Source organism: Paroedura picta, chromosome 6 (assembly GCF_049243985.1).
Source record: "Paroedura picta isolate Pp20150507F chromosome 6, Ppicta_v3.0, whole genome shotgun sequence".
Taxonomy (NCBI): Eukaryota; Metazoa; Chordata; class Lepidosauria; order Squamata; family Gekkonidae; genus Paroedura; species Paroedura picta.
The window spans coordinates 21328836-21346070 of NC_135374.1; the positions used below are offsets into that span (position 1 = coordinate 21328836).

The 17235-nt window shown below is 44.0% G+C and overlaps 1 protein-coding gene across 2 annotated transcripts in view; it reads right to left on the reverse strand.

The window, feature by feature from the left end:
• Positions 1–17235, reverse strand: part of LATS2 (large tumor suppressor kinase 2) — a 53295-nt gene that overhangs the window by 12208 nt on the left and 23852 nt on the right. For both annotated transcript variants that reach the window (XM_077341677.1, XM_077341676.1), the window contains exon 3: positions 189–321. In XM_077341677.1, the coding sequence (XP_077197792.1) occupies positions 189–321 (133 nt within the window). The remainder of the gene's footprint in view (positions 1–188; positions 322–17235) is intronic.

A 17235-nucleotide genomic window follows, 5' to 3' on the forward strand; every position in this document is an offset into this window, starting at 1 on the left:
AGAAAACATCAAATGACCCGGGAATGGAATGTCAAGCAGAGACTGCCACACAGATCACAATTATTAGGTTTCTTCTTCCTTGAAGAGCTACAGTTAGCAGGGTCACGGCAGCTGCAAAGTTGCTTTTATGTTTAAATAGGATCAAATCCAGTTTAAACAATGCTGAGACAAAGAACACTCAAACTTACCAGGAGAAGTCTGCTTGATCACACGGACTATTTGTTCATTTCTAGGGTCTAAGTATCCCATCTTGCTAATGTACTCCAAAGCAGCTTCTATGCTTCTGCTGCCGGTCTGCTTGAGGGCTCTTATCGCCATCTCCTAGACAAGACGAAGAGACAGATACAAATGAAGGATCCACTAATGGTCTCAGGGCACCGAATAGCATAGCCCTGTTCAAGCTAAGACAATGTGGGTCTAATCCAAGGGTTGGATCCAGGCAGCTTTCCCACTCAATCTCACCTAGATTCCCTCCCCCATCCCATATGGCTTTGGTTCATGAAGGTCTTGTGATCCACAGCACAGTTCTTTTGGTAGTCAAAGGGGACTTCGCCCTCCTTTTCTCACCAGTTGAACATCTGGTTGGATCCAACCCAAGGATATATCCAACCGTATATGAGGCCCACATAAACTGCACTTTCATGAAGAAGAGCAGAATATAAGCAGATATTAATACATCTGGATTTTCACAGCATCAAATAATTGTAAATTGTATGGGATTTCACAGTGCAATTCCAAACAGAATTAGGCCAGTCTAACTCCACTTGAACCAATGGGCTTTGTCTGGAGTAACTATGTCTATGACTGCATTGTCAGTAAAGCAACTAATTGATTAGATCTGCATATGGATAAAAGAATTGTTTTTGAAGGGGAAAAGGCCTCTCTATTTAGATGCTTCTTGTATGTGTCATAGGAGGCACTGTTTTAGAGAAGGCATGACATCCAATAAAAGGAAGAACAACCTAACCTTGGGGGGGGGGGGCAATTTTAGTACTACTCCCATTACAAACAACTGACAAGTTTTTTAAAAATGTGCTGGCTAAAATCAAAACTTTTAAAATTGATGAGCTAAACACTGCAATCCCTAAAAAGAAATGCTTTGCTATTTTGCAAGATGAGGCACCTCTAATACGGCTGTATTAATAATTATTAAGAAATCTTAGTAAGATACTCAGCATTGGAAAGAGCAACTTTATATTTTATTATTAATGAGAGGGCAGAGCCAACCAGAACCGGTCATTTTTCAATGTTCTCAAAACAACTGCACGGCATAGCAACCCGAGACACAAACAAGAGGGAGCCAATTTCTGGCAAGGGCTCCAGGACCCAGCTCTAAATTGAGCCCTGCTCTCCTCTTCCCAGCTGCAGCTACTGACGGCATCAGCCTTGCCTACACGTCGACTGTCTTGTGTGATTAAAAACAACTTCTGAAACATTTGAAGCCATTCAAAATAGTTTGCGTGGGAGTAAATATATTAAAAAGGAGAAAAACAACCCCAAATGGATTGTGCTTCCTTCAGGCACGTATTTAAAGCGTTTATTATCCAACAGGTATCAGGCAAACTTGTAACCAGGGTCAGGTTGTTTATTTAGGGAACAGTCTGCAAAACCATCTCATTTGTTCCACTGAGAGGGAGGAAGTATGAAGAGACAGGAATATGATTCCAGATATGGGCAAAAAGGAAGGTGTAGGAGACGAAGGGGGGGAAAGGGTCCGTCATCTTGGAAGATAATCAATGTTGGTATTTGGATGGCAGGACACCAAGGAAGGCTCTGCAGAGGAAGGCAGAGGCAAACCAACTCTGCTTCTCCTTTGCACTGAAAGCTACTCGCTGGGATTGCCCTAAGTCAATTGTGACTTGATGGCAGTTGTAAGTATACATGGGAGAATAAGCCTATGAATATAACAACCTGCTTAACAGAAAGCAGAAATTGGTCCATTCAGTGATGTCCGCACTGGCAAGGCTCTTTAGGGTCTTTTGACAGAGAGATCTTTACCTGGAAATGGTAGACTCAGCCTTTTCCAAACAAAATATGTGCTCAGACACTGACCAGCAGCGTCATCCCATAACATCCTCAATCCACTTTAAACTCCTATCTGCAATATGTGGAGCAAGGTTGTGCAGTTTGTTATAAGATTATACTGATAAAGCATCTGAAGTGCTTTGAAAGCAATATAAAGATACTAAAAATCACTGTTACCAGAAAGAAGAAGAAGAGTTGGCTCTTATATGCCGCTTTTCTCTACCCAAAGGAGTCTCAAAGCGGCTTACAATCGCCTTCCCTTTCCTCTCCTCACAACAGACAGACACCCTGTGAGGTAGGTGAGAGCCCTGATATTACTGCTTGGTCAGAACAGCTTTATCAAGGCCGTGACGAGCCAAGGTCACCAAGCTGGCTGCATGTGGGGGAGTGGGGAATCAAACCCAACTCGCCAGATTAGAAGTCCGCACTCCTAACCACTACACCAAGCTGGCTCTCCAAGAGGAATAAGACATGATCCAAGCTCACATGTTTGGATACAAAGAAGACTTTTCACAGAGATAGAACAGTGGCTGAATGGAGAAGATAATAACTAAGTTATTCATTAACCATCACCTGAGACTAACACAGAACCAAGAAAAAAGAACCTCTAAGCTTTTCAGATACCCATTCAACACTGGCTGCTAACTCTACCTCCAGTTGACTCCTTGATTGAGATTAATGGATTGTTTTGTCAGCTAACCAATTACTTGAATACACTCCCTACTTCATTGACTCTAGCACATTCCCCCCCTCCCGTCACTGACAAGTGATTTATTAAAAGGAAAATAATTTGCTATGGGAATGCATTGAACTTTTTAAAAGTACCAAGTAATTTTGCATATTAGCAAAGCCACACTAGAGTTTCATAATTGTTATACTTTCTATCACAGTTTACAGAGCAAAATGCAATTCTTTTCTATCTGGGCACCAGGAACATCTCCCAGTCAAGTCCAAGTATTAGGAGTTGCCCAGAGTTGTAGGTCTATGTTCCTGCAAAAATTCTACACTGATCCACAATCCCTGTACAGGAGTAGGGGTTCATGGAGGACTGGATCTGCTGCTTTCCAGATACAATAAACTGATTCTACTTATCGATTGTCTAGAAGTAATTCAGTGGAAAACTCTAACCCAGAATGATAGAGCCAATCTGCCCCATAAGAACATAACAGAAGCCATGTTGGATGAGGCCAATGGCCCATCCATTCCAACACTCTGCGTCACACGGTGGCCAAATTCCAAGTGCCACCAGGAGGTCCAATCAGCAAGGCCAGTACTCCATAAGCCCTCCCACTGTTGCCCCCAAAGCACCAAGACCACACACAGAGTATCATTGCCTTAGACCTAGTGTTTCATCTACCTTGTGACGAAGAGTCACTGATGGACCTCTGCTCCATATGTTTATCCAATCCCCTCTTGAAGCTGTCTATGCTTGTAGCTGCCACTACTTCTTATAGCAGTGAATTCCACGTGTTAGTTATTCTTTGGGTGAAGACTTCCTTTTATCTGTTTTAAGTTTACTGCTCATTAATTTCAAGTGCCTACGAGTTCTAGTATTGTAAGAAAGGGAGAAAAATCTTTTGATCTACTTTTTAAAGGGGGTGATCTCCCAGATCTCCTCTGGAACATTTTTGGAAAGTAATTACATTGGATACCTTCCAGCCTTTGGGAATAAAGGCCTCCTAACACATTTTGTCAGGAGAACCACAAGTTCACATTTGAATTCTTTCATCTAGAACGGTGACCATGAGTGATCAGGAAATTCCTGCTTCCGTATGTCACCTTAACCATTAGTCCACTGGGTATCTATAAATCACACAACTCTTACATAGGATAGGAACCGTTCTCTTCACTCTGAAGTTTGGGGATTATACCTCTTTACAGATTTGTGGCAAGCAGTGTCTAATGGCCTCCCCAAATTTCATTTAAAACGACTCATCAAAAATGAACTAATTTAGGTCCAATCCAACTCAGTACCAAGCGCCATGTTTTAAACTCTAGCTCAATCAAACTCTGGCTCTCATCAACCTCTCAACACCACTGGAAGTTCAACAAGGCCTGGTGGCCTTCCATTTCCAATCCACTTTTGACCCTCCTGTCCCATTGCCCCTATCCCTTTCTCATTAGCAGTGTTACAACATGCTGCTGTGGCCCTCCTGGTGGGGTCCTTGAATGCTGCATCAATAAAGTTCTAGGAGTCAGGACCCCCAGGAATGTGGTTTTTAAAATATGGGGGTCTTCAGCCTATTTTTTATTATTTCACATGGATTCTCAGATCTAAGAGATTCTAGCACTTGGGACCATGCTGCTGTTTAATGTAGTCAACAGCAGTTGCCTCTCTCAGTATCAGCACAGGGGTAGTCAAACTGCGGCCCTCCAGATGTCCATGGACTACAATTCCCAGGAGCCCCTGCCAGCGTTGGCTGGCAGGGGCTCCTGGGAATTGTAGTCCATGGACATCTGGAGGGCCGCAGTTTGACTACCCCTGAGCTAGTAAATTACACAGGATCAGAGAACAGCAGAAGGAAAAATGATAGCTGAGCTATGAGCTGAACTCAAACTTTCTAAACTTTCAAAAGGTGCTTTGCTTGGTGCACAATTAGCATGGAAAATATGAATTGAGGAAATCTGTACTCTTAACTCTCTGATTTCATGCTTTGGTTTTACCATTATAACTTAGTTATAAGGCTCATCAAGTTAAACAAAGCACTTTGACTATCTAGAAAATGCGATAAAAATGCCAAGTATTATTACCCCTTATGACCTGGATCAAGATAAAGTTCTGCACAAGAGACACCAAAAGAAAACATGTTAGTTCCAGAACTCGAAGAAGAAAAGGTTATTGTGTAATAGGAAGGAGATGTTTCTATGCATTCCTCACCTGAATGCTGCGCACACTGAAGGCAAATAGTTGTGGACAGATTTCCCTGTTTTAGCCTCTCTATTGGCTTTCTTCCCTTGCTCATATTGGCAGAGGCTAAGGTTCTAGTTGTTTTATAAGACTGTCCAGCAACATTTTTCATTAAAAAAAAGATGGTAGGTGCCAGAACATATTTATATTGATTGTCACGAGTCAAGATTGCTCAAGAAGTTACAGGAAGATTCCTCCCTCCACCCACATCTCTTAGTACATCTGAAGGAGACTAAGCCCTCCAAGATCTGGAAAAAGGAAATTAGTTGTTAACAGTCACACACAAAATTAATAAGTTGCTTTTCCATTCACAAAGGAGGATGGGAGACAAATGCAGGAAACAGATAAGGGTTTTCCCAAGGGTGAGGAAAGCAGAAATATCATGCCAGAATGCTATCTCTAAGATGAAAGATTCTGCCTTCTAAAACAAACCTGAGACAACTGCAGGTTGAGCTTTGCTGATCTCATTCAACAGGGAGGTTAAAACGAGCCCCTTCTATTTACTACAGAGAGCAAGGGTGACCGTACTAAAATCCACTTAGAAAAAAATATATATGCACAGCCATGATATTCAGAAAACTAATATCAAGCTAAAGAAATATTAAGGAACTCGAAATTCAAGCTGATGAAAATGCTCAAAAATGTTATCAAAATAAATGCAGCCATATCATCTTGGTTTAAATGAAACAAGCTGTGGCGGACAAGACAGGCAGATGTATGCAGGTTTGCCGGTACATAGTTTACAGTCATGGAATACGAATGGTCTCTGTCCAGAATTTTAAGATTATTATTATTCCTAGACAAATTGTGCTAGTAGGTATATTTAGGAGTCTGAATCTTGGACATGAAATAGCAATATTTAATTCTATTATGTAAATGCACAAAACTTATTTTCTTATGCGCTAGATAGAATACTAAAGGTAGGTACAGACCCCAACACAAGTCTCAAAACCCCACAAAAACTGCCAGTTTATCGCTCGCAATCTGGCATTTGGGCAGCCACACACTCCATGAGCATATGAGCACATACAGATCCTTTTCCCTCTCGCACACTCCGCGGTTTGTGTGGGGTGGAGTTTCCTTTTTTGCATGCATCTCCCACACACCAGAAACACTGACATGTCATGAAGAGGGTTTTGGAGTGTTCTCCTGTGGCCATGGAAACTTAATCTCGCCCCTCTGTACTTGACAGGCATCCACGGCGACCAATGGGATCCCTCCTTATGGGAACGGCAAAATATGTATGTTTCCAGCATTCACATTCAATCAGACTGCATTCTTCACCCTAGCATGGAGTGGATGTGTGTGGGAGAGAAGAAGAACAAGTGAAGGTGGAAGAATGATTTGCTGGATAGATAGTGGGTCTGGTGGAGGGGGGGGGGGAGAGAGGACCAGCACTTTCTGCACTACCAAGTTTTCAGCTGCGGATCTTTGCCTGGATCGTTTATGCACTGGAGGTTTCATGCCGGGCTGCAGGCTGGAGTATTAGTCGGGGCAGGTTGCCCCACCTCTTTTTGCACCCACACGGGGGAGCATTTGGCCCCGTGCACCTCATCCGCCCCTGATTTGTGCTCCTGCATGGGAGCTGGGGCAGTGAAGTTCCCAGTGCATAAACCAGAGGTAGTCAAACTGCGGCCCTCACAGCTGACATATGGCAACCCCATGGGGTTTTTCAGAGCAAGAGATGTTTGCCATTGCCTGCCTCCCTATCATGATGCTGGTATTCTTTGATGGTCTCCCTGACCAGGGCCAAGCTTGCTTGGCTTCTGAGATCTTGGCTTCTGAGATGGCCAATGCAGGTCAAGGTAGTTTGGCCCTTAGACAATCCGTAATGTGTGGGTGAAATCTTACCTCTAATCATGACACAGGCACGATGAAAGTCTACATTTCAACCATTCTGAAGGTGCTTAAAAGTGGTTTAATGCTCAACATTAAGCTCTTTTGAGGAAACAGCTGTTGAGTAGAATCTGCCCTCTCCTGCATGATGTTTCTTGCCCAGTGATTAAAAATATATATATGTCTTCTAAATTCAGGCGGAAATCAGGAGTGTTTTCACAGCTGCTACCATGCTAGGTCCATATGATGAATGTAACCAATTGTAAGTAAGACATGACATTTGACTAAAAATGACAGGTATATACACTTTCTTATACAGAACAACCTCTCTGTAGGGAAATCATAATATGTGAAGTAGTTCCCAGAGGAACCAAATTCAATGCTCCATTTGAGGCACCTTGGAAATCAAGCCCTGACCCTAGAAATATCTTTCATGTCATAAATTAGTCCATATTTTTTCTTCACTGCATATGCATACCGACTGATAAAGGACCAAGTAAAACATATTCCAATGGTTAAAATAACATGTTTCTAAAAACTTATCTAATGGAAGAGAGAGTAGTCAAAAGCTGAAATGTAACCTCCATAAAAAAAGAATACGAAGAAGAGTTGGCTTTTATACGCTGCTTTTCATTGCCCGGAGGAGTCTCAAAGCAGCTTACAATTGCCTTTCCTTCCTCTCCCCACAACAGACACCCTATGAGGTAGGTGAGGCTCTGACAGGACTGCTTGGTCAGAACTGCATGATCAGCCCAAGGTCTCCTAGCTGGCTGCATGTGGAGTAGTGGGAAATAAAACCTGGCTCGCCAGATTAGAAGCCACCGCTCTTAACCACTATACCATGCTGGCTCTGAAGGCTATGTACTTCAGAATGCCACTTGCTTGGGGTCAGTTGCAATTTTTGTGCCATGTTTATTCGTTTCTCCAAAGTATCTGGCTGCCCACTGTAGAAAATGGAATGCTGTACAAGGTCAGTGCCAAGCTCATGGTTTATCAAGTTTGCAAAAACCCTTGATCCAGCTCCGGATGGATCATCATGACAAGTAAATTTGAAATCTGCGGTGATCTTACCAAGAAGATTGGGAATCACTGCCCTAGAGAGTCAGATTACAGGTTCCCAGATCCTGAAACACAATTGTTTTCTTAACTTATATCAGAACTTTAGCTTTTAAGTTTAATACACACACACTCCCACACCACACAAAAGGCTAGAGTCACTGTAGTGTGAACTGGCCATATACATGGACACAAGATAGCAATGTTTAGTTGTATAATGCCTAAGAAAGGTACACATGGTTTTGGATCAGTCTGGAAATAAATGGAAATTTCTGATACTTAATACCTTGAAGGAGCAGATGCAACAATCAATTCATAAAGCAGTGTGTGTTTTTGGCCTTACTGATGTCACTCTAGTTCCCCTCTAAAACATTCCCCATGTGCTCAGCTGTCCAAGTGTCACTGAACCATAGCACATATAGTAGCCATTCATTCAAACACACACAAACACAGACACATTTTTGATAGTAATTCCTTGACCCCAACTTCGGGGCAAGTAATCTGTCTGGGATGGCACTTTCAATGAACTGCTGCTATGATGTTATTTCTCTTCATTAGCATCACCGTGATGCATTTGCTAATTTTACCCCACACGGGTTAGCCAAACATTCACTTGGCTGACATTACATTTATAAAAAGTATCACTCAATATGCCAACCATTTCAGGACTGCGGCTACGAATTTAGAAGCGACTGTTTCTATTCATGCCCTCCCTGTAGCTACAAAGAGAAACCCAGAGTCTGTACAAAATCTGAGTTGTTTACAAATCTTTAGAGGATAGAAAGGGAATAATCTGACAAACTGTATATAAAGAAATCCCTCAGCTGTGTACACAGATCAAAAGTTGCAAGTTCCTGGAGAAGCTGCCCAAAGAAAAACAAGCTCAAGATTGGGAAGGCTTTCCTTCTGGCGTCAGTTACAAATCTTATATATTTACAGCCCATATATGCACTGATACTTTTGAAAAAGTGCAATTAAAAGTGCAATAATGCGATTAAATTCCACAGCCACTCGGGGAAGTGGAACCTTAGTCTCCTCTACATTTGTACCCAGTCTTTTCTAAGATCAGAAAAACCTACATCAGGTCTGACCAAACCAGTTTAATTTCAGAAGTGGAACAGGAATATATTAGTTGCTGACAAATCATTATTCTATATATATATTTAAAAAAAAAACATTAATATTGTTCTGTACCAGCATCCCTTTGAAGGCAGCTGTCACTTTGAGCAATCCATGAATGAAAAATCTTGCCAAAGAAACTGATGGGATGCCCAGATTCTGTCTCTCAGTTCCCACTTTACAGAATGGATCATCCTTCTCTCAGATCAGGGCGCAAATTGGATAGCAACAGACTGCCTCTAGCAACCCAAGCTCCCCTCCTACAATCTTCCAAATGACTTCTGTCTCAGCAGAAAGGCAGGCTGCGTCATCAAACCTCAACGTCTACTGCCAGACTTGTAGCTAGAGACAAGATATTTCACCCATATTGCCTCATGAATGCTTCGGAAAGTAGGCCTCATTCTGTCAAGCAGCGCTGACTTGTCTGTCAATATGGCTATCAGGCGGCAGCCTTGTACTCTCCTCAGGACATCATCGCATCCTGCAATTTGGCTGTGGATGTTACTGAAAGCTAAAGGGGGGGGGTTAACAACTGTTCACGTTCCATCAGGGCCCTGATCTCCTCTGGGAGCTCGTTGATGGTCACATCAGTTAGCTGTGATTTTACTGCCAATGAATTGTTTTTATGTATTTTTATCTTTTACTGCCCCAAGATGGCAAAGTCTGTGAGGGGGCAGCAAAAAAAAAAAAAAACACCCCCTAAATAAATAAACAAACAAGCAAACAAATAACTCTCATGTTAAGCAAGGATTAAAAAAAAAAGAAAAAAAGAATCACGGGACATAGCTCTTCTCCAGTGTAGGAACACGTCACTTGAGGGGATGAATGTGTGGAACCATGAGTGGTGGGAGATCAGCACTCACCTATTAGTATCTGTATGTGGAACACAGGATGGGGGTGCATTTTAACGCATGAATTTTTCTGTCTGTTTCTCTTGTTGTCTGGCAAGGTTAAATGGTTTTATTTCCATGGTTTTAAGAGTGTTATTTCTATAATTAATAAATCCTCTAGGAATAATATAACAGGGACAGTGAAGCTCTTGAGGGTAACTCATTTGAAGGCAGTATAATTGAACTCTTCTACAAAGCTTCAGCCATTGAAAACTGTATCTTAGAGCCAACTACATGACACACTCAGACTTACAGTTAAGGTGTACATCAGGGAAAGTCACCTTAAAAAGCACGTGTTTGATCAGTGCAGTGAGGGGGAAGAAGTTGTTTCCTGTTTCCATCTTACCTGCTTTCATCTCCCCCCCCCCTTTTTCTCTAACTACATGTGTCTAGGACACACAGAGCCAGAAAAATGAGTAAAGAGCCCCTTCCTTTCGCTGGCAAAAAAGACGGGGGGGGGGGAGAGACAGGATGGACTTGAAGCTCTTTCTCCCCCCATCACAGTGCTGAGGGAATGAGCCCTTTAAGGTGAGTTTCAGCAATGTACACCTGAGCCAGTCATACCTGTGACCCAACTGATATTGGGCATACAGTGTATTTCTGCCTTTAAGTCTTGCCTGAAATAATACTAAAGGCAACATTTATCATGGAAATGAATAGCCGGTATCCTAAGGTTTTTAGGCAATGAATTAATCCGGGAGACAGTCAATAGAGAAGCGAAGAAAACAGATGGCGGATGAAACAGGGATGTGTGGGAGGTGCTGTCGGAGGGAGCCAGGCAGGAGCAGGCAATGGGAAAAGAAATAAGGGCTGACAGATACAGAGGAGAAAGCAGAGAGGGCTAAACAGATTGGAGGGATCTTGGCAGGAACAGGAAGCCAAGCCAAGAGGTGGCAGACATGGAGAGTCTGGGGTGTAACCTCCATGGGAATTCATTGCCCATACTGGGAATTCTTGGGGTGGTTTCATTCATATGTGGGAAGGACAACGGAATAATAGTGTCTTATTACTTACCACATCCCAGCCTAATGTTTGTTCAGCTATGCAGGAAAAGGAATCTAGATCTAGAGCAGTCAATTCCCTGTGCCCAAGAGTGTCCCCTCCCAGCAAATCCCTAGGCATGAACCACACCAGAACTACTTTATTGACCTTAATATTTTTTCCTAATGATGTACTTGCTTTTATATTTAATCCAATGAGGCGGGAAATAACAACATCAAGATGTCACACTTTTCATCATATATCACATTAGGCATGGTACCAAGCAACTAGCCTAAAGTGTACTTTCGCTCTTTCAAGCACACTTGTGTATTACAATCATCTAACCTTGACCCACAATCAAGAATAAAGCACACGTGCACAGGGAATACAAAAGAGGCCAGTGTGATGTATGCAAATGCATGGGACAGATGGTGGACTCGAAGAAGAAGAAGAAGAAGAGTTGGTTCTTATATGCCGCTTTTCCCTACCCGAAGGAGGCTCAAAGCGGCTTACAGTAGCCTTCCCTTTCCTCTCCCCACAACAGACACCCTGTATGGTGGGTGAGGCTGAGAGAGCCCTGATATCACTGCCTGGTCAGAACAGTTTTATCAGTGCCGTAACGAGCCCAAGGTCACCCAGCTGGCTGCATGTGGGGGAGGCAGAATCGAACTCGGCTCGCCAGATTAGAAGTCCACACTCCTAACCACTACACCAAACTCTGCTCTACATGTGAAGCTGCTTTCTGCCCACTGATACAATGGAGCCTAAACACTCAGGCTCTAGAGCAGCAAAGGATATATATATGAACACACATGAAGCTGCCTAATACTGAATCAAAACCCTCGGTCAAGGTTAGTATAATCTACTCAGACTGGCAGTGGCTCTGCAGGATCTCAGGAAGAGGTCCTCACACTATCTAGTCCCTGTCTTTTTACATGAAGATGCCAGGGGATCTTCCGGCATGCAAAGCAGATGCTCTGCTGCTAAATCACAGCTTCACCCCAACCGCAGCTCAAATCCTAGTTCAGCTCTGAATCTCACAAGAACACTCTCTGATTTGCTCTCTTTCAGTCTAATCTCTAGCATTCAGTTGGTGCAAAGACAAAAAAGTGCAATTAAACTTATAAACACAGTGAGGACAGGTGCAAAAGTAACTTTTAAAAACCTATAGCAGAATAAGGGCCAAGGTGAAATGAAAACAAATGTTTTGGGCAGACGAATCATTATTATGCCAGCTGTTGCTGAAGTCCATGAGGTAGTCTTGACTGAAGCAAGTGGCCCCATTGTAGTCCCTGCCTTATTGAAAGATCGCAAGTCTGCCCAGATCCCACTCCACAGAAGTCAATGAGGGATTTGACGTCTATTTCAAGGAGGACTCCACTGCATTTATTAGAAACTAGTAATTAAGCCCGCTGTATGCCGAATACAGCGGGCGCTAGAAACTGACCTTGTCGGGCGGCGGCTCTCTGCCTAAGTAGTGGTCCCCAACCTTTCTGAGGCTGGGGACCGGCACGGGCCGCGCCCGGGCCGCGCCCGCGAGCCGCGCCCGGGCCGCGCCCGCGAGCCGCGCCCGAGCCGCGCCCGCGAGCCGCGCCCGGGCCGCGCCCGCGAGCCGCACCCGCGAGGCGCGCCCGCGAGCCGCGCCCGGGCCGCGCCCGCGAGCCGCGCCCGAGCCGCGCCCGCGAGCCGCGCCCGCACATCGGGCCGCTTGCTGGCAGGGCCGCTGGTGGACTGTTTCTTCCTGGAACCGGGAGCGGCTGCGAGGACGGCGGAGACCATTGTAAGTTGGGGGCGAGGGGGTGGTGCGCGGGGGCTGCGGCCTGCGTGGGTTCCCTCGGGCGTCAGGCCAGGAGCAACTGCGAGCCGCGCTGCGCGCGGCTCGCAGTTGCTGGGGCTGGGAATCAGAGGGAGCAATCGGCAGGCGCTTCGCGCCTGCCGATTGTTCCCTCCGATTGTCTGTCATGAGGAAGGGTCCAATCCGGACCCTTCCTCATCCCGGACACATCCCGCCCCAGAACGCCTTACTCTTTTATTTAGTCCGTGGCGCCCGTGGCGCCACGGGCGGTGTTCAGATAAGGGAGCATTCAAGCAAGAGGAATGAGGAACAGAACTAATCTTTTGACTGCATTTATCCTTATCCTACAGTTAGAGCAGCTGCAAGCTTTACTTGGAATCCAAACTTGACTGGCATATACAGCCACCACAAAGAAGGCCTTATTAATTAATATATGGCAACACTGCTCTGCTTTCCAAAACTGAACAATGAATTTTTTCCAAGGCAGAAACAGCAGCTGGATAAAACATCCAAAAAAGACGGGTTTGATGTCATGTAAAAGCAGCTGCAGAGAAATTCTTCCTTTTTGCTTGTTTGACCAAGAATAAGCTTCTACAAGAAGACCAAGAGCTCAACTGAGCAGCTGCAGATTCTTAATTCTGGAAAACCAAGGAAAAGAACATATCTATATTATATGAATATATCAGGCTTCCTCAACAACTGTTCCAGGGCTGAACTAAGTGTTACAAAAACAGCAGGCTTTCTTTTAAAAGAAGATCGGTGGTTTACTTTAAATACTCTGCACCAGGGGTAGCGAATGCTGGCAGGGGCACATGGGAATTGTAGTCCATGAACATCTGGAGGGCCGCAGTTTGACTACCCCTGTCTGCACAGACATTTTTAATACCGTTTTTTGAAATCATCTGACACATGCAGGTGAAGGACTATCTTAGGATGAACCAACTGACTACAGGAACTGAAAAAAGCCCAGTTGGTTTTGATCATATTTATTATACAAATGACAACATCAAAAAAATAGTGGTGGTCATCCACTTACAAATGATTTATGGCAACCCCATAGCGTTTTCAAGGCAGGAGACAGATGTGGTTTTCCATTGTCTTCCTCTGCAACAGCAACCTTGGTTTTCCTCGGTGGTCTCCCATCCGGGTACTCACCGCTGCCATCCCTGCTTACCTTCTGGGATTTGACAAGATTGGGCTAGCTTGGGCCATCCATGTTAAATGCAAATAAAAGATTAACGGTACCACAATCTTTTGGTCTTCAAAGATAATCCCTCTAACCTGTTAGAAGATGTGGGATGCAGAGAACGTGGGATAACAGTTCTGAAGAGTGGAGAGATCCCTGATCTGGTGTGTTTAGAAATTGTCTTTTAAACTGTCTTTTAAATTCTGAAGTCAGTTAAAACTCAAGACAAATATTGTTGTATTTAATGAAGGAATTTGGGTACTGGACAGAGCATCCTTCCTTTCTGGAAACCAAAACAGTCAAAATATATCAAGAAAGTATTCTGGAGAATATAGGAAACACTGAATTAGAAGCCTCTCTTCTAAGTCATGGTGAAAAGATTTTAAAAATACTCAATTGTTTGAAACATATGAACTGTAGCCTGACTATATTGTTCTCCTTCAGAGATTTTACCCCTGATTTCACCTGACGTTACCCTTCTACATTAAATAAAGTATGTTGTTATTTTTGAACTTTGAAAAGCCTCATGAGTGTCATGTCAGTAGTTTAAATTAAAGTGGTAAACTGTCCTTTCCCTCAGATTCCAGGGCTAAGCCAATAGCAAAATATTATAATGTGACAGGGTGGAATAGTTTACTGTTGTTCTGCTCAATCAGAAAGGAAGAGAAAAATGGAGGGAATATCTTTCCTCTGAAGTAATAAAGTGGGCGGTGTCATCATACATACTTCTGAGCTAGGTGTGAAAGTTATCAATTTCTGCTTGAAGAATACAACATTTGTTCAAGCTAGGTGTGTATCATCCAAACTGGAGGTTCACAACCTTGTTGAGCTTGTGGACAATTTCCAACGTTCAAAAATATTGAGAAAGTGCAACTACAAAATGGCTACCATGGAGGGCACAGCCAACCACAAACTGTTACGGGTCTGGGGCCAATCACAGAACATTGAGAAGTTACAAGCCAAGTGCCTGCATGGCTGTTTCTGGATGGATGTCTCCTGGGCTCTTCTGCTCCAGTAATGTGGAGGAAATTGCCTGTTTGCTTTGAGGGAGAAGTAAGTGGATGCCAAAAAACACAATGATGATCACCCTGGCACATATGGACACCATGTTAGAGATCACTGATCCAAATTCTGGGGTAGTTTTAATTCTATGTTGTCAAGTTGCAACCAACCTATGGCAACCCCGTAGGGTTTTCAAGGCAAGAGATGTTAAGAGGTGGTTAGCCATTGCCTATCTCTGTGTCACAACCCTGGACTTCCTTGGTGTTCTCTCCTCCAGAAACCAACCTGTATTTATCTCCCTTCCATTCCCCCCCCCCCGGCCCCTTCTTCCATGTCTCTTTTCAGTTGATAAGCTACTTTATTCACGCAATCTGCTTTGTGACACAGTGGTTAGAAAAGTAGGATCTAAAGCCAACAGAAAAAGCAAGTTACAATAAAATGTAAAAATTGCTGAGCTGGGTGAGGTCATACACAAGATTCAGCACGTATATTGATTAATTGGTTCTTATATGCTGCTTTTTCTCTACCAGAAGGAGTCTCAAAGCGTAGGTTGGTCTATTTAGGCTCTATTTATGGGGAGGGGTTTCTGGGGGTCCCAGCAGATGTTGTTAGTTCGGTCAACCTCAACCCAATGCCTGGTAGAAGAGCTCAGTTTTGTAGGCCATTACAGCAAACACACAATAACATAATTCTGACCAAAGAATGTGTGTTGGTGTGTGTGTGAATGAAGATATGTACTTGATAGACTATCCTTAAATCTCCCCCCCATACACACACACACACACACGCACATATGGACATAGGTCTTCACTGGCATAAACTGGAAGACAAGAGAGGGGGGAAACTGCATCCATGTTTCACAGCACCTAAGGAAATGTACATGTTCCTTTGCCATCTGCACTCTCCAGTTGCTGAATGTCATTCTCTGTCCTTTAACAGGGATCTTGGTACAGCAGTTAACTTTGTCTTGCAACCCCCACAATTTTGCATTTTCAGGATAAGATGTTACTGACATTAAGGGCTTTTTTTGTTAAAAGATAGTTTTTATTTATACACAGCATATTCAGTGCTTTATAGTCCTTCCCCTAGCTAGTCTGTAACCATTAGTGCTTTTAATATTCCTGAAAAGGCACTAAGGGCGGAGCGCTGTCCAGGTCAGTGTCTGGGACATGTCCAGGGCCAATCCGGGCCAGTGGCGAAGGCAGGAATCCCAGTGGCGAGGGTAGGAAACGGCTGCCACAAGAACAGCATCAGGGAAAATGGCTGCCACGTGGGCTGAAAAATCCAAATCAGGCTTACAAATGGCAGACATACCACTTGAACGGTCAAAGCCCAGTTCTGTATCCTGCAAAGTACTCTGGCTGTCAGGGCAAAACCATTTCTGCGCTTCCCTGTGGCTTTTTAAAGCTGTTACTAGGTACACAGGAGCCCAATTCAGATTGCCACTGCCGTGTAAGGGAGGAGTGCATCACCCTTTCCCTAAGTTCTTCAGACCTGAAACGGCCCTGAGGATTTGTTCTGTTGGAGAATATTAATGTGTTATTGGTTTGTTTGTTTATAATTCTATTTCTAGGCCGTTGCTCCCAGACCTGTCAGCTTGCAGCAGTTTACAACAAAGGTTAAAAATACAATAAAATACAATAAATTCCCAACCCCACATACCAGTCCTCACCATTCCTACCCCCCTCTGCCCCACCCCCACCTGGATGCCATATCGCCTGCAGGGCTGTTCCATATGGACACCTGGAGGAGGGACAAGATCTTCTGCCCAGCTTCAACCAAATCTTGCAGGCCCTGCAGAACTTTGGATAGCTCCACCAGGGCCCTCAATTCACGTACCGCAGGTGTAGTCAACCTGTCGTCCTCCAGATGTCCATGGACTACAATTCCCATGAGCCCCTGCCAGTGTTTGCTGCCAGGGGCTCATGGGAATTGTAGTCCATGAACATCTGGAGGACCACAGGTTGACCACCTCTGACGTACCTTTCCCATTAGGGCAAATACCAAGTCCTCAGAGAGGAGGAGTCTTAACCATCATTCCCTTCTGGTTCCAATCGAAATAAGGCCCAAAAGACTTGATAGTTATCTTCGTTGTTGTTGTTTTAAATATTGGGTTCTGTGGAAACAGGCATGTCTCATTTGGTTCTTAAACTACTTAACTGGCTCAGAAAAGCAAATAAAAACGATCACCTGTAGACTGAAGCTACAGGACTTTGACTCCTGTAGTTCAGAAGTATGTGGGGTACAAGAATGGTCAAATAGCAGCTGCAGACCCACTGACTTTGAACCACAGAAGTGCTCCCCATTGGGGAATGCCTCAAGGATGTGGCATGAGCCCAAATGAGAACTTATTCCACCTAACACAGGACACTTTCAGAGTAATCCTATGCTGAATTACTCCAGTCTACACTTACTGATTCCAATGGGTTTAGACTGG